We start from the raw sequence: 20,281 nt of genomic DNA, 5'->3' as shown, positions 1-20,281 counted from the left end.
ATGGGTTAGTAACTGGCTTAGTGATAGAAAGCAGAGGGTGGTTATAAATGGTATAGTCTCTAACTGGGTCGCTGTGACCAGTGGGGTACCGCAGGGGTCAGTATTGGGACCTGTTCTCTTCAACATATTCATTAATGATCTGGTAGAAGGTTTACACAGTAAAATATCGATATTTGCAGATGATACAAAACTATGTAAAGCAGTTAATACATGAGAAGATAGTATTCTGCTACAGATGGATCTGGATAAGTTGGAAACTTGGGCTGAAAGGTGGCAGATGAGGTTTAACAATGATAAATGTAAGGTTATACACATGGGAAGAAGGAATCAATGTCACCATTACACACTGAATGGGAAACCACTGGGTAAATCTGACAGGGAGAAGGACTTGGGGATCCTAGTTAATGATAAACTTACCTGGAGCAGCCAGTGCCAGGCAGCAGCTGCCAAGGCAAACAGGATCATGGGGTGCATTAAAAGAGGTCTGGATACACATGATGAGAGCATTATACTGCCTCTGTACAAATCCCTAGTTAGACCGCACATGGAGTACTGTGTCCAGTTTTGGGCACCGGTGCTCAGGAAGGATATAATGGAACTAGAGAGAGTACAAAGGAGGGCAACAAAATTAATAAAGGGGATGGGAGAACTACAATACCCAGATAGATTAGCGAAATTAGGATTATTTAGTCTAGAAAAAAGACGACTGAGGGGCGATCTAATAACCATGTATAAGTATATAAGGGGACAATACAAATATCTCGCTGAGGATCTGTTTATACCAAGGAAGGTGACGGGCACAAGGGGGCATTCTTTGCGTCTGGAGGAGAGAAGGTTTTTCCACCAACATAGAAGAGGATTCTTTACTGTTAGGGCAGTGAGAATCTGGAATTGCTTGCCTGAGGAGGTGGTGATGGCGAACTCAGTCGAGGGGTTCAAGAGAGGCCTGGATGTCTTCCTGGAGCAGAACAATATTGTATCATACAATTAGGTTCTGTAGAAGGACGTAGATCTGGGGATTTATTATGATGGAATATAGGCTGAACTGGATGGACAAATGTCTTTTTTCGGCCTTACTAACTATGTTACTATGTTACTATGTATATAGATTTCGTACTATAAAGATTTCATACTTTACATTTATTATTTAGGAGGTTGTAACTTACTGACTACCATAGTTTTCTAATAAGGACCATGACCATGTTTCTCACAACTGGTCTAAAACATCCATGTTCGTATATTTTAGCTACTAACTCTCCCTATTGTCAACTCATTCTGACAACCAATGACTGAAAAACAGCGCTCATCCATCCTTCTCATTGTACACATACATACCCGACAGCCTGTAGCTGCAATACTCAGGGTTCTGTACTGTTATATACTGTTTATTATCTATTGCCAACATTTTCTTGTCCATAAAATGGATGGGGATGATCTGCCAAACAAAGCATTATTTGAATTTTTTATAAATAATGCAGACCCTTTTTATTGAAATCAAACGACCCCTTTTACCACTTTACGACCTTGGGGTTTTCCGTTTAAGCAATTCTGTTTTTTGCTCTCTTTCTTTACAGAGCCATGGCCATGTGAGGGCTTGTTTTTTGTGGCCTAGCTGTACTTTTGAAAAACGCCATTGGTTCCAGTGCTGCGATGTTAAATACTGCTATCGGAGATTGACAGAGGCATTTAACGTGTTAACAGACGTGGGTGGATCGCGATTCCACCCGTGGCTATTAGGGGCATATGATAGCTGATCAGATCAGCTGTCATGTGCCTGAAAACATGCGGACTCAGCATTGGAGCACACAAAGATTGCGGGGAAACTACCTATGACATATATACACCATAGATCATGAAGGGATTAAAGCTTGAAAATCATAATCAAAGAAGATTGTACACCCCTGAAATGAAATTTCATAACCTGATAACTTGTTATTCTCTCTGAAAACAAAAAAACAAAACAAAAAGGAATAAGCACGATGAGAAGTTCTGTTATCAGCATGTACAGAGGTCAAGGCATGACTCTAACTACTGACCCCATTTAGGGTAAGACCACTTGGGTGGGTGATGTTTTGGCTGAGTGTATTGTTGTATCATGTAGTCTCACACTTAAGATGTTCACATACTATATCATTTCTGACTTCTAAATTGGAAAATGTAGAGAAGGGCAATGAATAAATGAAAGGCAAATACTTAGGGGCACACACAGAAAAAAGGGGGCCCCTCTGCAAGGACATTAAATGGTCCCTTTGCAGTCCAATAATGTGCCTTTGACGGAAGGTTTTTGCTACTTTGGAAGTAGGATTGAGCCCCCTTAACTCTTGGGCTGCTATGCTGCTGCACAGGCTGCACCTGTCATGGTTTGGGCAGGGTTCATGCCCTGCCCTCTCAGGGTTAACTGTTGTGGCCTTCTTTTGGATCTGGGAGGGATATTTATACCCAAGCTGGACTAGGATTCTCTGTCAGTTATGGTCTGTGTGCCTGACCTCCCTGGTGTGCTTGTGCATACTGTGCTGTTTGTTTACTCTCTGTGCTTTATCTGGTCTGTTTGATCCTCTCGGCTTCTCTGATTTGTGTTTCTATTCATTTGCTTACTCGCCTTTTTTACCTCTTGCTTCCACCTGACTATACTTCTGTCTCACCCTCCAGTACCTCGCTTTTCCCTTGGTTATCCACCTATAATATCAAGCTTAAGATACCCTCTATGAAGCTGGGACCCATGTTTATTGGTCCAGACAAAATTGTGGAGGTAATCAATCCGGTGGCCTACAGACTACAGTTGTCCACAGCCTTCAAAATATTTGATGTCTTCCACAGGTCCCTGTTAAAGCCAGTGAGGATGGTTAGGGTAGATTCCTCATCCTATACTCCACCAGTATTGATAGAGGGAGAGCTGGAGTACGAGGTGGGCCGCATCATTGACTCTCAGTGGGTACGCTGGAAGCTCCAGTATCTGATGCATTGGAAAGGATATTCTCTTGAGGATCGGTCATGGGTCCAGGCCAGTTCAGTGCACGCCAGTCGTCTGGTGCGGGCCTTCCATGCCAGATATCCAGGAGAGCCTGGGAGTCCAGTGACCCCCTGTTAAGAAGGGGGTACTGTCATGGTTTTTACAGGGTTAATGCCCTGCCCTCTCAGGGTTAATTGTTGTGGCCTCCTTTTGGATCTGGGAGGGATATTTATACCCATGCTGGACTAGGATTTTCTGTCAGTTATCCTTTTGTTTGGTATGTGCGCCTAACCCCCCTGGTGTACGTGTGCATACTGTGTTGTTTGTTTGATCTGGTCTGTTTGATCCTCTCAGCTTCTCTGCTTTGTGTTTCTATTCATTCGCTTACTCAGCTTTCTGACCTTGCGCTTCAATCTGACTATCCTTCTGTCTCACTCTCCAGTACCTCGCTTGTCTCCTGGTTGTTGACCTCAACACGTTTGACTACTCTCTGGCGCAGTTTGCCTCCTTTGTACCCCAGCGCCTGACTCTGCCACTGGCCACTCCCCCTCTGTCACATGGCTCAGGTCCTGCTTGCTACCCGGTGAGTTCTCCGCCGTTCTGCTCTGTGCTCCTTTACTGCAGTGGCTAGCCTCCAGGCAGTAGTTACACTTGGGAGCCTTGACAGCACCGATGGAAAGTCCGCCCTTGCATGTCCTCTAGCTCTAGGATCTTACACACTTACGTACAAGTACTCTATGGCAAAGTTCCAATTCTGCATTACAATTAGGATAACAGCAGTAATCAACTTTATTGCAAGCAAAATTTGAGGGGTGTATTTATGGTAAATGTTTCTACTAAACAATTAAAGAAATCAGCTTCTTTCTGTGCCATGTCTAATCATTTATTCTTAAAATTCTCAATGAGTAAAATTAGTCTTCAGGGAATACAGACTTTCCCTTTAGAGAGTGGGGATAAGACAGTTGGTGCTTATAAACTTTTATAGAGAACTCTAACTGTTGATTCAAAAGAACTTGCAGCAACATGACTGTGTCTGCCTCTAGCTCCTCCCTTGTCCTCCCATCTCCATAGAATTGCAAAAGTGCCAATTGTCATCTCGCATCTCAGTAATGAGAAAATCGGTATTCACTAAAGACAGAATTTACCTATGAATTGTGAGTGAATCACCAATCCATGATGAGAAATAAACAGATTCTAATATAAGATATATTCAAATTGGGATAATTGGGATAAATTTCTGCGCTGCTGAATCACTAGAATTCCAGAATTATTAGTACATGTGGCTTTATTATTCTACGCGCTTCAGAGTTCAAGACTCCTTCTGTCACGATCCATGTTTGCATCTGTGGCAGATCTGGCCTCTCAGATTAAATTTTTTTCTTTTCAGGCTATTGGGGGTTAATGCAGCATTTCCCTGGTGGCCACTGGTGTAATTACATTGCTGCTTAGTCTGCTGATGTGGTGGTGATGTATTAGCTGACTGTTGGTTATACAGGTCCTTTTGGAGACCAATCTGGCTAGCTGAGTGCTGTGGTTCTTCAGCTGAATACTGGTATCTGGTGCCTTACTCTGCTGTTTGGTGCATTGCAGCATAGAAAGCTAAGTGTAGGGCAGTATGGTGGCGCAGTGGATAGCACTGTAGCCTTGCAGCGCTGGAGTCCTAGGTTCAAACCCCACCAAGGACAACATCTGTAAAGAGTGTTTGCGTGGGTTTCCTCCTGCTCGGCGATTGCTTGAAAGAACGCTAGTAAGAGCAGGGCACATCCTCAGGTGAGTGCAGAAGGTGTCCATTCCCCGTTCCCTACCGACAGGGCCCACCATTGTTAAAGTGCCCATGGTGTACCCTTGTGTGTTCTGCTGTTTGGTGACCGACCTCTTGTCGGGTCATGTCACGCTAGGACAGTCACTTCATGACACCTTCGTCAGGAAACACCACAGGAACTCTTAAAAGCGTAGAATGATAAAGCCACATGTACTAATAATTCTGGAATTCTAGTGATTCAGCAGTGCAGAAATTTACCACAATTATCCCAATCTGTGTCCAACGGCTGGTCCTTCCTGGACTCGTGTATCTGCTGCAGCGAATCCTTTCAATGCTTCATCTCAGCTACATCTGGTGAGTGCAATCCTATGGATTAACATTGTAACCTTCTCAGATAAGACACTATTTGTGCTCTTTCCTTCAACAGTTTTCACAACATAAGTGATATGACAGAGTTGCTTATTTTCATGTGTATTATTGATTTATTAATTATAAATTACAACAATAGCTCCTCTTAAAGCTGAAACAGGGGGTTCCTCATGAGAATGCTGGGATAAATATTACTTTGCTTAATAGTAGAAATTGAACAGTTTTGCACTTAAACATCCTATGTTGTCCTGTGTGGTATAATGTAACTACAACTAGGTTGGACATTCTATCCATTTCTTAAAGGGGCTTTTCGAGACTTAAACATTGATGGACAATCGTTAGGATAGGTCATCAATGTCTGATCAGTGGGTGGCACCTACTGCTGATCAGCTGTTGGCAGTAGCCATAACTGCTCAGTTGTGGAGCTGTACAGCACAGCCCCATTGACTGTATAGTGGTCTCAGCTGGGTACTGCACACCCACCCCCTATTCAAGACTGATGTTCAGTACCTAGCCGCGACCGCAATTTCATCAACAGAGCTGTGCAGCTCCACAAATGGGCAGTTTTGGCCTCCGCCAACAGTGGGAACCGCTGATCAGCAGGGGTGCCGGTGTCATGTGAGGGACAGCCAGGGGTTAGTTGAGGCCACCAGCATCTACAACAGGGTGCCCTGGCCTCCCATCACACAAACATGCTGCCCATCATCCTGCATACCTGCAGCGTGTTTTTCAACCCCATCAGGAACCTCAGCACGTTTCAGGGGGTCCTTTGGATCCACTTTAAAATAAATAAATTCACAGTCCATTCTAACTTTTACAAGAACTTCTTTAATAGGACTGGTACACAGCATGTGCATATTCTTTACAGGGTCATCATCATCAGGGTTTGCAGCAGTTAACGCCTCTTCTGTCCCTTTCCTTCTCTTTCTATTGCTAAGCTCGCTTCCGGGACAGACCGTATCTTTCGATCCCTCAGCATCCTCTCTGTCCAGATCCCTTGTCTTAGGTAAGGGTTCCCTCAACAGCTGCTTCGCCTCAGGTCCGAGGGCATCAGCCCACACAATTATCTGCCACATGTTGAGTGACCTGCCCGTACTGCTTAGCCGTCTTCTTTAGCCACTGCTGACCCACTTAAACTGCACTGCCAGCTCTGCTGCTGTATCTCCCTCCTGTGATAATCCAGGTCCCGAATATCTGCTAGGTTCTGTGCCTTGATAACATTGCATGGCACGGTGTTGCCCAGGGCTAGCCAGCCCTCCTGAGCTAATGGGTGCCCTCACCCTGACTGAGACATATCAGGAAGTCCCTCCCGTCTTATCCCACCGTGCCCCTCCTATGTAAACCATAACTATTATCTATGTACTATAATTCCCCATCTGAGATAACTCACTTTCCCTATTAACCAGTGAATGCAAATACACAGTAGTAATGCACATATAAACAACATCATGAGAATAAGGGATGTTTGCATGATCCCGGCACATCCCTTACAGTCACACACCCACTCATGACACATTGATGACCTACCCTAATGATAGTCCATGGATGTTAAAGTTCTGGACAACCGCTTTAACACATTGCCATAGATGAAGCAAAGAAATTCAGAAATCCCTTCAAGGGACAATTCTTAAGAAATGCCCTGACTGACTGGCAGCAAACCTCTGTTTCTGATTCTTTGCTGTCCTCCCACCCCATAAGACAACCGCCTCTCAATAAGAAACAATGTGAGGCAATATATTATCCATAATACCGCCGGGGGCCACACAGAATGGCAATGGGTGCCACAAATATGTGCGTCTGAATTTCTTTATCAGCCTTGAAAACCTACCAATATGTCTGAGAACGGAGATGATTTGGTTCACGTTCAGCGAGGATAATAATAAAAGAATGGGTAATTTGCTTAGGGGTCACGCAGCGTGCTCTACAGCAGATGTAACGGCTGACACTAGAATTACTGCGAGAGCTTTATACAAGTAGACGGCATTTTACGCCGTTATTTGCTACCGTTCTGATTCATTTTAACAAACAGGATATTTTTGACAGCCAACAATGCAATATGAGACAGATTCATTTATTTTCGCTCCTTTTCCAGGACATACTTCAGAGTGATATGAAAATGTCTTAAAAATGAAATAAAATCTCTCTTGAAGATAAATGCCAAGCCATAAGCAGAAGCTGCCTTATCTGATGAATCTGTCCAGAATACTACCTGACATGAGTACATATTGAAGCCAGGACTCGAAGCAATATCTCCTGCTTGTTTTATTGCATTTTTATTCCATGCCTCATTATCCTGGGGAAAGTCTGCTTTATGCCTGTGTATCGCAGACATTGCTAATCCGCACAATAGCTGTGACTCGACGTTTTCTGTAGACACAATATCGAAGAGAATGATCACCGTATTTGCTTGTACTTCCTAATTAATAGTTAACTAAGATGGTGTCATACATATTTATAGACTCCAGAGAAAACACAATTGTTTTACCTGTTCTCTATTAACTAGTAGGGTTGACATTTTTATACTACTACCACTAGCAGACGAAAAAGTTGTAGTACTGAATAAAGCATACCTATGTTCATTAAAGGAAGTTTTTCACTAGGTTTTTGCCACCTTATCTGAGAACAGCATAATGTAGGGACAGAGACCCTGATTCCTGCGATCTGTCACTTACTGGGCTGCATGTTGTAGTTTTGATAAAATCACTGTTTCATTAGCAGGAAATTATTCCTATAGGACTAATAAATCTGCTGCAAGATAGTCAAGCATATTCATAAGCTCTTCATAACCCCGCCCCCACCAGTGATTAGCAGCTTTCTGCCTATGCAGGGTACACAAAAATTACAAGTGTTGGCGGGATTATATTGAACTCAGCAGTCAGGGAACGGCTAGATCTACAGCAGATAAAATAGTGATTTTATCAATACTACAGCAAGTAGCCAAGTAACTGACACATTACTGGAATCCGGGTCTCTGCTCCTACATTTTGCTGCTCTCAGATGGGGAAGCAAAAATCTGATGACACATTTTAATGATCCAGAGATGTGGAAATTATCAAGTATGGGATAATTTCTTTTTAAAACGCTACATACAAGTGTACAATAATTATTAAGTCTGACAGCTGAGGCTAACCTGACAGGCAAGGAACTTATGCACATTTACTATATTATGTTCTATTGAAATGGAAATGCTACATTAGGGATCCAATATAAGATACTACATTAAGAATCAGATATATAAATATACGATTTGTGTAAGTATGATCTGTGGGGTTTTCCGCTCAGGACAACCCCATCACAAGGCTTTATAAGTTCCTTGGCTATCAGTTTATTTTTTAGGGACCTCATGGAAGTGCCAGACAGAGAACACTTAAATAGATGTTTGGTCTCTTGTATGAACTCTAAGGGAGTGGTATTTTTTACAATAACTAGACAGAGACTATTCAGCCAGAGAACAATTGCTGCCAAACTATTGTCAAAATATGAAATATAACTAATAATTATATAAATAGACAAAAAAACCAACCAGGACTCCTAATGTGAACACGTGCACGCTTGCAAAACTGCATTATATAGACAAAAAAGAACACAGCAGCACATGTACATGAATTTAGGCCCTGTGAAAACACATTCAATATAGATTATACTTCTCAAAAATATTTTTCACAATTTTTTTTTTCATAAAACTTACAGTAATAGATGAAAATGAAGGTTCTTAGCGCATAAACTGGCCAATTCATGTATGCCCATCAACCATGGCAAGGTGACCTCCCTCTGATAGGTCCTACTCTACTGTACATGCCACTTCTGGGCCACCAGCCTACAACTATGGACAAAACATGTCACTCTCGGGCTAAACCTACAATTTATGGACAGGTCCCTAAGTGGCATTTACTGTACAATAGAGTAGGACCCATCAGAGAGAAGTTCACCTTGTCGTGGTTGATGGGCATACATGAATTGGCCAATTTATGAGCTAACACCCTTCATTTCCATCTATTACTGTAAGTTTTATGAAAAAAAACATTTTTTTAAACAATAATTTTGAGAAGTATAATCTATATTGAATATTTGTCTGTGTTTTCACATGGCCTAGATTCATGCACATGTGCTGCTGTGTTCTTTTTTGTCTATATAATAATTATATAATATACATAGTTTTGCTAAGGAATTGAAATTATGCTGGAAAATTATAGCACTATTATACTTATTTGTACACATTATCTGGATTTCAAACTGTTCTGCTTTCTTTTCACCATGGAATATAAAATCCGGTTTATACCCTGTGAGAAAAGTACGGTATACTAAAATAGGAACATTTATCCGCATTGAAACTCTATAGCATCATATGAAAACCAGCAAACATAGTGTAAATAATGTAACATTAACTGTATAGCCTAATACATATATTTGCTTTATTTCAGCTTGCTGGGTTCATCTATGCCTGTTATGTCTTGAAATGTATTTCTGAAGAAGAGGATAGTTGTGAGTATTCATACTATAACATATCATTTTTCTGACCATTACCTTCATGGAAATATCGTAGAAGCTTAAAATGTGCCTGTAGGTATTTCTTAGTACAGAAACTTATCAAACTAAAAAAAATGGCATAGCCACTTTGAAAAACAATATTATTATTATTTCTTACTATGGAGCTATTTATTCCTTGGTGATTTACACGTGAGTTGTACACATCTGTATTTCACATCCCCTAAATAATTACCAATTACAAGACCAATGCTGTATAATATGTGTTCTGAAAGTCATATGATTTTTATGTTGTTGGGCACCACAAATAATTGAATTGTTAAAGCACTAGAGATGATTGAAACTTTTTATATTTAAATTCACAAGATTTGGAATGTTTTTCCAAAAAGGTTGATTAGCAGTCTATAAATTATCTGTGAATTACAGGTACCCCGATTGCCTGAAAAGATGTGTATAACACTTTGAGGTTTTCTAAGACTGTATCCAACACCTATCAATCCATTTCAAGCAATCATAGCTTCAGTAATGTCAATGTGACCTCATTACAGAAACCGATGGTAACGCTGTAGTAGCTAACAGTCGACTTTTTTTCACATTTTTTAAAATTAAATATGTCCAAAAATTATTCCTCTTAGTAATTTGTAATTAGGCGGACTGTACTGTGCAGAACACTGATTTAAACTCATGGTATCGCTGATGGAGGGAACATCATCCTGCTTCGACCGAGACAAGAAGTGTATCATACATTCCTTTCTATGAATACATTTGCCAAACGCAAAGTAGCCCAATTGTGCCCTTTGTTTGATAATACTACTGCCCAGACCGCTGGTGTCAGTGGTTGTGGTGATTCTACCAAATGTTGAACCACATTTTTTCTTTTATACTACCCCATCCTTTGCCATTTCAACTTTTTCCTTTACCATACATTTCTTACATAGAATCATAGAATGTTAGAGCTGGAAGGGACCTCTAGGGTCAACGTGTCCAACCACCAGCTCAAAGCAGGATTCACGAAACCATCTGAGACAGATGTCTGTCCAGCCTCTGCTTGAAGACTTCCATTGAAGGAGAACTCACCACCTCTCGTGGCAGCCTGTTCCATGTAGAATCATAGAATGTTAGAGTTGGAAGGGACCTCAAGGGTCATCGTGTCCAAACCCCCGCTGAATGCAATCTTTTTAACCCCAATTATTCAACTTTCTCCCAAAAGGACAGAGTAAGAAATGCTAGATAGGTATGTAGAGGTAAGCAGGATCAAATTTCAGCAATAATTTATTATTAAAGATTAAAATATGGGTAGCCAATACCTCGCAATGACATATGTAGACATTAAATTGATTAAAGTGATAAAGTGAACCAGTGCTCAATTAACCCCTTTACCCCCAAGGGTGGTTTGCACGTTAATGACCAGGCCAATTTTTACAATTCTGACCACTGTCCCTTTATGAGGTTATAACTCCGAAACGCTTCAACGGATCTTAGCGATTCTGAGATTGTTTTCTTGTAACATATTGTACTTCATGATAGTGCTAAAATTTCTTCGATATAACTTGCGTTTATTTGTGAAAAAAACGGAAATTTGGCGAAAATTTTGAAAATTTCACAATTTTCCAACTTTGAATTTTTATTCTGTTAAACCAGAGAGTTATGTGACACAATATAGTTAATAAATAACATTTCCCACATGTCTACTTTACATCAGCACAATTTTTGAAACAAACTTTTTTTTTTCAAGGAAGTTATAAGGGTTAAAATTTGACCAGCAATTTCTCATTTTTACAACCAAATTTACAAAACCATTTTTTTTAGGGACCACCTCACATTTGAAGTCATTTTGAAGGGTCTATATGGCAGAAAATACCCAAAAGCGACACCATTCTAAAAACTGCACCCCTCAAGGTGCTCAAAACCACATTCAAGAAGTTTATTAACCCTTCAGGTGATTCACAGCAGCAGAAGCAACATGGAAGGAAAAAATTAACATTTTACTTTTTAGTCACAAAAATGATCTTTCAGCAATAATCTTTTTAATTTCCCAAGGGTAAAAAGAGAAAATGGACCTCAAAAGTTGTTGTCCAATTTATCCTGAGTACGCTGATACCCCACATGTGAGGGGGAACCACTTTTTGGGCGCATGGCAGGGCTCAGAAGGAAAGGAGCGCCGTTTGACTTTTTCAAGCTAAATTTGGCTGGAATTGAGATCGGACGCCATGTCGCGTTTGGCGACCCCCTGATGTGCCTAAACAGTGGAAACCCCCCACAAGTGACCTTATTTTGGAAACTAGACCCCCTAAGGAACTTATCTAGATGTGTCATGAGCACTTTTATCCCCCAAGTGCTTCACGAAAGTTTATAACGCCCGGGCGTGAAAAAAAAAATTCCTATTTTTTCCACAAACATGATCGTTTAGTCCCCAATTTTTTATTTTCTCAAGGGTAAAAGGAGAAATTGGACCCCAAAAGTTGTTGTCCAATTTGTCCTGAGTACGCTGATACCCCATATGTGGGGGGGACCACTGTTTGGGCGCATGGCAGGGCTCAGAAGGAAAGGAGCGCCGTTTGACTTTTTCAAGCTAAATTTGGCTGGAATTGAGATCGGACGCCATGTCGCGTTTGGCGACCCCCTGATGTGCCTAAGCAGTGGAAACCTCCCACAAATGACCCCATTTTGGAAACTAGACCCCCTAAGGAACTTATCTAGATGTGTCATGAGCACTTTTATCCCCCAAGTTATTCACGAAAGTTTATAACGCCCGGGCGTGAAAAAAAAAATTCCTATTTTTTCCACAAACATGATCGTTTAGTCCCCAATTTTTTATTTTCTCAAGGGTAAAAGGAGAAATTGGACCCCAAAAGTTGTTGTCCAATTTGTCCTGAGTACGCTGATACCCCATATGTGGGGGGGGACCACTGTGTGGGCGCATGGCAGGGCTCAGAAGGAAAGGAGCGCCGTTTGACTTTTTCAAGCTAAATTTGGCTGGAATTGAGATCGGACGCCATGTCGCGTTTGGCGACCCCCTGATGTGCCTAAACAGTGGAAACCCCCCACAAATGACCCCATTTTGGAAACTAGACCCCCTAAGGAACTTATCTAGATGTGTCATGAGCACTTTTATCCCCCAAGTGCTTCACGAAAGTTTATAACGCCCGGGCGTGAAAAAAAAAAATCCTATTTTTTCCACAAACATGATCGTTTAGTCCCCAATTTTTTATTTTCTCAAGGGTAAAAGGAGAAATTGGACCCCAAAAGTTGTTGTCCAATTTGTCCTGAGTACGCTGATACCCCATATGTGGGGGGGGACCACTGTTTGGGCGCATGGCAGGGCTCAGAAGGAAAGGAGCGCCGTTTGACTTTTTCAAGCTAAATTTGGCTGGAATTGAGATCGGACGCCATGTCGCGTTTGGCGACCCCCTGATGTGCCTAAACAGTGGAAACCCCCCACAAATGACCCCATTTTGGAAACTAGACCCCCTAAGGAACTTATCTAGATGTGTCATGAGCACTTTTATCCCCCAAGTGCTTCACGAAAGTTTATAACGCCCGGGCGTGAAAAAAAAAATTCCTATTTTTTCCACAAACATGATCGTTTAGTCCCCAATTTTTTATTTTCTCAAGGGTAAAAGGAGAAATTGGACCCCAAAAGTTGTTGTCCAATTTGTCCTGAGTACGCTGATACCCCATATGTGGGGGGGACCACTGTTTGGGCGCATGGCAGGGCTCAGAAGGAAAGGAGCGCCGTTTGACTTTTTCAAGCTAAATTTGGCTGGAATTGAGATCGGACGCCATGTCGCGTTTGGCGACCCCCTGATGTGCCTAAACAGTGGAAACCCCCCACAAATGACCCCATTTTTGAAACTAGACCCCCTAAGGAACTTATCTAGATGTGTCATGAGCACTTTTATCCCCCAAGTGCTTCACGAAAGTTTATAACGCCCGGGCGTGAAAAAAAAAATTCCTATTTTTTCCACAAACATGATCGTTTAGTCCCCAATTTTTTATTTTCTCAAGGGTAAAAGGAGAAATTGGACCCCAAAAGTTGTTGTCCAATTTGTCCTGAGTACGCTGATACCCCATATGTGGGGGGGGACCACTGTTTGGGCGCATGGCAGGGCTCAGAAGGAAAGGAGCGCCGTTTGACTTTTTCAAGCTAACTTTGGCTGGAATTGAGATCGGACGCCATGTCGCGTTTGGCGACCCCCTGATGTGCCTAAACAGTGGAAACCCCCCACAAGTGACCCCATTTTGGAAACTAGACCCCCTAAGGAACTTATCTAGATGTGTCATGAGCACTTTTATCCCCCAAGTGCTTCACGAAAGTTTATAACGCCCTGGCGTGAAAAAAAAAATTCCTATTTTTTTCCACAAACATGATCGTTTAGTCCCCAATTTTTTATTTTCTCAAGGGTAAAAGGAGAAATTGGACCCCAAAAGTTGTTGTCCAATTTGTCCTGAGTACGCTGATACCCCATATGTGGGGGGGGACCACTGTTTGGGCGCATGGCAGGGCTCAGAAGGAAAGGAGCGCCGTTTGACTTTTTCAAGCTAACTTTGGCTGGAATTGAGATCGGACGCCATGTCGCGTTTGGCGACCCCCTGATGTGCCTAAACAGTGGAAACCCCCCACAAGTGACCCCATTTTGGAAACTAGACCCCCTAAGGAACTTATCTAGATGTGTCATGAGCACTTTTATCCCCCAAGTGCTTCACGAAAGTTTATAACGCCCTGGCGTGAAAAAAAAAATTCCTATTTTTTTCCACAAACATGATCGTTTAGTCCCCAATTTTTTATTTTCTCAAGGGTAAAAGGAGAAATTGGACCCCAAAAGTTGTTGTCCAATTTGTCCTGAGTACGCTGATACCCCATATTTGGGGGGAACCACTGTTTGGGCGCATGGCAGGGCTCAGAAGGAAAGGAGCGCCGTTTGACTTTTTCAAGCTAACTTTGGCTGGAATTGAGATCGGACGCCATGTCGCGTTTGGAGAGCCCATGATGTGCCTAAACAGTGGAAACCCCCCACAAGTGACCCCATTTTGGAAACTAGACCCTCTAAGGAACTTATCTAGTTGTGTGGTGAGAATTTTGAACCCCCACGTGCTTCACTAAAGTATATAATGCCCAGGCGTGAAAATAAAAAATCCTATTTTTTCCTACAAAAATGATATTTTAGTCCCCAATTTTTAATTTTCCCAAGGGTACCAGGAGAAATTGGACCCCAAAAGTTGTTGTCCAATTTGTCCTGAGTACGCTGATACCCCATATGTGGGGAGGAACTACTGTTTGGGCACACGTTGGGGCTCGAAAGGGAAGTAGTGACGTTTTGGAATGCAGACTTTGATGGAATGTTCTGCTGGCATCATGTTCCATTTGCAGAGCCCCTGATGTGACTAAACAGTAGAAACCCCCCACAAGTGACCCCATTTTGGAAACTGTACCCCCTAAGGAACTTATCTAGTTGTGTGGTGAGAATTTTGAACCCCCACGTGCTTCACTAAACTTTATAATGCCCAGGTGTGAAAATAAAAAATCCTATTTTTTCCCACAAAAATGATATTTTAGTCCCCAATTTTTAATTTTCCCAAGGGTACCAGGAGAAATTGGACCCCAAAAGTTGTTGTCCAATTTGTCCTGAGTACGCTGATACCCCATATGTGGGGAGGAACTACTGTTTGGGCACACGTTGGGGCTCGAAAGGGAAGTAGTGACGTTTTGGAATGCAGACTTTGATGGAATGTTCTGCTGGCATCATGTTCCATTTGCAGAGCCCCTGATGTGACTAAACAGTAGAAACCCCCCACAAGTGACCCCATTTTGTAAACTGTACCCCCTAAGGAACTTATCTAGTTGTGTGGTGAGAATTTTGAACCCCCACGTGCTTCACTAAACTTTATAATGCCCAGGTGTGAAAATAAAAAATCCTATTTTTTCCCACAAAAATGATATTTTAGTCCCCAATTTTTAATTTTCCCAAGGGTACCAGGAGAAATTGGACCCCAAAAGTTGTTGTCCAATTTGTCCTGAGTACGCTGATACCCCATATGTGGGGAGGAACTACTGTTTGGGCACACGTTGGGGCTCGAAAGGGAAGTAGTGACGTTTTGGAATGCAGACTTTGATGGAATGTTCTGCTGGCATCATGTTCCATTTGCAGAGCCCCTGATGTGACTAAACAGTAGAAACCCCCCACAAGTGACCCCATTTTGGAAACTGTACCCCCTAAGGAACTTATCTAGTTGTGTGGTGAGAAATTTGAACCCCCACGTGCTTCACTAAAGTTTATAATGCCCAGGCGTGAAAATAAAAAATCCTATTTTTTCCCACAAAAATGATATTTTAGTCCCCAATTTTTAATTTTCCCAAAGGTAACAGGAGAAATTGGACATCAAAAGTTGTTGTCCAAATTGTCCTGATTACGCTGGTACGCCATATGTGGGAAAAAACTGTTTAGGCACACGTTGGGGCTCGAAAGGGAAGTTGTGACGTTTTGGAATGCAGAAATTGTCTGCGGTCGTCATGTTCCGTTTGCAGAGCCCCTGATGTGCCTAAACAGTAAAAAAAACCCACAAGTGACATCATTTTGGAACCTAGACCCCCCCCCAAGGAACTTATCTAGATGTGCCCCCTTTTTGGAACTAATGTACGCTTTCTTGTAAAGTAAATTAGTAGTGCATGGAGGTGTGGTACAATCTGAAGCAATCCTTCATACACAGGCCAGGTTTTTCGGGGCAGGTGTCGCATTGATAAATGGTGTCCTTGCGTATTCCCCTTTTGTAACACACTCGGCACCTTTTTTGCGGCTTACCTTTTCTGCCGGTTGGCGGGACCACCCCCGGAAAATGCTGGCCTGGTACGATACGAGCACCTTCAGTTCCGGAAGTACTGGGGCCCTCTCCTTCCGGAGTACCAAATATCAGGGCCTTAACCACTACCTCCTGGAACTGAAGGTACGACGTATCGGTGTGGCGTGCACATCGTAACAGCAGGAAAGCGTTGAGCATTGCCATTTGTACGATGTGGACGGCCAACTTTTTGTACCACACCTTGGCCTTTCTCAAAGCACTGTATGGTTGGAGGAGTTGATCAGAGAGATCAACCCCCCCCATGCTTTTGTTGTAGCCCAGTACACAGTCCGGTTTGCAGACCTGTGTAGAGGTACCCCGTACAGTGCTGAGGGCTCTGCCATCACCATGTATGGTGGTCAAGAGAAGGACATCCCTCTTGTCCTTGTACTTGACCACCAGCAGGTGGTCGCTACATTGGGCCTTGCTCTCACCTTTTCTGAGCATCTGCCGAAGTAGCGTCTTTGGGAGGCCTCTCTGATTTTTGCGCACAGTACCGCAGGCTGCGGTACCTCGCGCAGAGAGGGATTTGTAGAGTGGGATGCTGGTATAAAAGTTATCAGTATAGAGGTGATAACCTTTATCCAGCAGTGGGTGCACCAAATCCCACACGATCTTCCCACTCACTCCCAGGACAGGAGGACACTCAGGGGGTTCAATCCTGCTGTCCTTCCCTTCATACACTCTAAACCTGTGGATGTACCCTGAGGCACTCTCACACAGCTTGTAGAGTTTGATTCCGTACCTGGCCCTTTTGTTGGGCAGGTATTGACGGAATCCGAGCCGCCCCTTAAAATGGACCAAGGACTCATCCACGCAGATGTCCCTTTTGGGCACGTACACTTCAGAAAACTTTTTGTTGAAGTGTTCGATGACCGGCCGAACTTTGAACAGACGGTCAAAGTTGGGGTCATCTCGTGCGGGACACTGTGCATTATCGGAATAATGCAGGAATTTATGGATGGCCTCAAAACGTCTCCGAACCATGGCCATTCGGAATACTGGAGTGTTATATAAAACATCTACACTCCAATATTGCCGCATTTCTGGCTTCTTCACGATCCCCATGTGGAGGACCAGGCCCCAAAACTGCATCATTTCAACTGCGTCTACAGGAGACCAGTTGGAAAATGATGTACCGGGGTTTTGCTCCAAAAATTGACGAGCATACAAATTAGTTTGCTCCACCATGAGGTTAATAAAATCCTCAGAGAAAAAGACTTTGAAAAAGTCTGTTTCTGTGAGGCCCGTGGTGTCAAACTTGATTCCTGATTCTGCCACAAAATCAGGAATCAGTGGCTCGTAATTTTCGGGGGGCGAGGTCCATGTGGGTTCCGCAGTGGGGAGCGCTGGTTCAGGAGTGGTGGGGGCTGCCTCATCTTCTGTCCTGGGGCGTCTGCGTGGTGGTTCCGCAGGACCCGAGGAGGAAGAGGAGGAGGAGGAGGAAGAGGAGGAGGAGGAGGAAGAGGATGAAGAATCAGAAAAGTGAAGAAAAGTGGGATCCTCTCCCTCGCTATCAGTGTCGGAGGCAAGGAAAGCATATGCCTCCTCCAATGAATAGCGCTGTTGGGACGAACGGGACGAGCGGGACATTTTTGTGTGAATATGGTGATTGGGTGCACTTTATTGATAACTGTATGTGTATGTGTGGGGGGATAGTGATTTGTGCAAACTTATCTGAAAAGAAAATGCTAAAAGGAGAAGAAAAACCTGTAAAAAAAAAAAAAAAGGCAGGCACAAACTCTGATAAGAGAACTGCGTCACTTATCAAAGTTTGGCGGCTGCGGGATGTGTGTACGGAGGTTGCGCAAAAAGGCTGAAGGGAAAAAAGCGAGCGCGAGAGTTGATCGGTGAACTGCGTCACCAATCAACGCTCGGCGGCTGTTAAATGGGCGCACGGAAGGAGGTGCAAAGGGGGGTAAAAAGAGGGGGAAGGGAGATGGGGGTGGAAGTGGGGATTGGGCAGGGATCAGTGATCAAAACGTACGGTTGTAGTCAGGTGGCGCAAAAGGGGGGTGAAAAAAAAAAAAGGAAAACGGCAGGCACAAACTCTGATAAGTGAACTGCGTCACTTATCAAACTTTGGCGGCTGCGGAATGTGTGTACGGAGTTGGCGCAACGGGGGTGAGGGAAAAAAAGCGAGCGCGAGCGTTGATCGGTGAACTGCGTCACCAATCAACGTTCGGCGGCTGTTAAATGGGCGCACGGAAGGAGGTGCAAAGGGGGGTAAAAAGAGGGGGAAGGGAGATGGGGGTGGAAGTGGGGATTGGGCAGGGTTCAGTGATCAAAACGTACGGTTGTAGTCAGGTGGCGCAAAAGGGGGGTGAAAAAAAAAAAAGGAAAACGGCAGGCACAAACTCTGATAAGTGAACTGCGTCACTTATCAAACTTTGGCGGCTGCGGAATGTGTGTACGGAGTTGGCGCAACGGGGGTGAGGGAAAAAAAGCGAGCGCGAGCGTTGATCGGTGAACTGCGTCACCAATCAACGTTCGGCGGCTGTTAAATGGGCGCACGGAAGGAGGTGCAAAGGGGGTAAAAAGAGGGGGAAGGGAGATGGGGGTGGAAGTGGGGATTGGGCAGGGATCAGTGATCAAAACGTACGGTTGTAGTCAGGTGGCGCAAAAGGGGGGTGAAAAAAAAAAAAAGGGAAAACGGCAGGCACAAACTCTGATAAGTGAACTGCGTCACTTATCAAACTTCGGCGGCTGCGGAATGTGTGTACGGAGTTGGCGCAACGGGGGTGAGGGAAAAAAGCGAGCGCGAGCGTTGATCGGTGAACTACGTCACCAATCAACGTTCGGCGGCTGTTAAATGGGCGCACGGAAGGAGGTGCAAAGGGGGGTAAAAAGAGGGGGAAGGGAGATGGGGGTGGAAGTGGGGATTGGGCAGGGATCAGTGATCAAAACGTACGGTTGTAGTCAGGTGGCGCAAAAGGGGGGTGAAAAAAAAAAAAGGAAAACGGCAGGCACAAACTCTGATAAGTGAACTGCGTCACTTATCAAACTTTGGCGGCTGCGGAATGTGTGTACGGAGTTGGCGCAACGGGGGCGAGGGAAAAAAAGCGAGCGCGAGCGTTGATCGGTGAACTGCGTCACCAATCAACGCTCGGCGGCTACTAAATGTGCGCACGGAGGCGGCACAAATGGGGGTGGAGGGGGTAAAAAGAGGGGGAAGGGGGGATTGGGGTGGATGAACGGGGATTGGGGTGGATGAACGGGGATTGGGCAGGGATCAGGGATAAAACTTACGTTTAGTTGTCTTCTTTCTTTAGCAGGGATTGTGGTGCTACAGGCTGCTGTGGCACCACAATACCCAGCACGGCAGGGAGATCCAGGCACAAAATCCAGCAGGGAGATCCAGCAGTATGACCGCTCTGTAGGAATCCTCAGCTAGAATGAGGACCCTGCAGAGCGGTCATACACAGGTCAGGCAGGTGACACAGACAGGTCACAGAGCGGTCATGCTGCTGCTGTGACCTGTCATTGGTGGGATCGACCATAACATCGATCCCACCAATCAGAGCTTTCCTGGTGACCTGGCTGTGACCTGCCTAGGATCGGATCTGTTCGCGCCATCCTAGGCAGGTCACAGCCAGGTCACCTGCAGGGCACAGAGCGGTCACAGAGTGATCGCCGCTGCGCCCTGTGATTGGCGCGATCGACGATGACATCGATCGCGCCAATCGGCTCCTGCAGGCCCTGCTGGGCCTGCACTGTGTCCTATCCTAGGATCGGTGCTATTAGAGCACCGATCCACGCAGGTTCCGGCAGGGCACAGCGCGGTAATACCGCGCGGTGCCCTGCGATTGGCGCGATCGATGCGATCGGCGATCGCGCCAATCCGGGCTGTTCTTGCCGGTGCCTGGCGTTGCCAGGCA

The 20,281-nt window shown here is 44.2% G+C and overlaps 1 protein-coding gene across 1 annotated transcript in view; it reads left to right on the top strand.

Annotated features, from left to right (window-relative positions):
* Positions 1–20,281, top strand: part of NKAIN2 (sodium/potassium transporting ATPase interacting 2) — a 1,573,379-nt gene that overhangs the window by 1,380,444 nt on the left and 172,654 nt on the right. The window contains exon 5 of the mRNA XM_069726099.1: positions 9,503–9,563. Coding sequence (XP_069582200.1) covers positions 9,503–9,563 — 61 coding nt within the window. The remainder of the gene's footprint in view (positions 1–9,502; positions 9,564–20,281) is intronic.

The sequence above is a fragment of the Ranitomeya imitator genome, chromosome 5, assembly GCF_032444005.1.
Source record: "Ranitomeya imitator isolate aRanImi1 chromosome 5, aRanImi1.pri, whole genome shotgun sequence".
In the NCBI taxonomy this organism is placed as follows: domain Eukaryota; kingdom Metazoa; phylum Chordata; class Amphibia; order Anura; family Dendrobatidae; genus Ranitomeya; species Ranitomeya imitator.
Note: the sequence above shows the minus strand (reverse complement) of the source record. Positions and strands in the feature narration are given on the sequence as shown.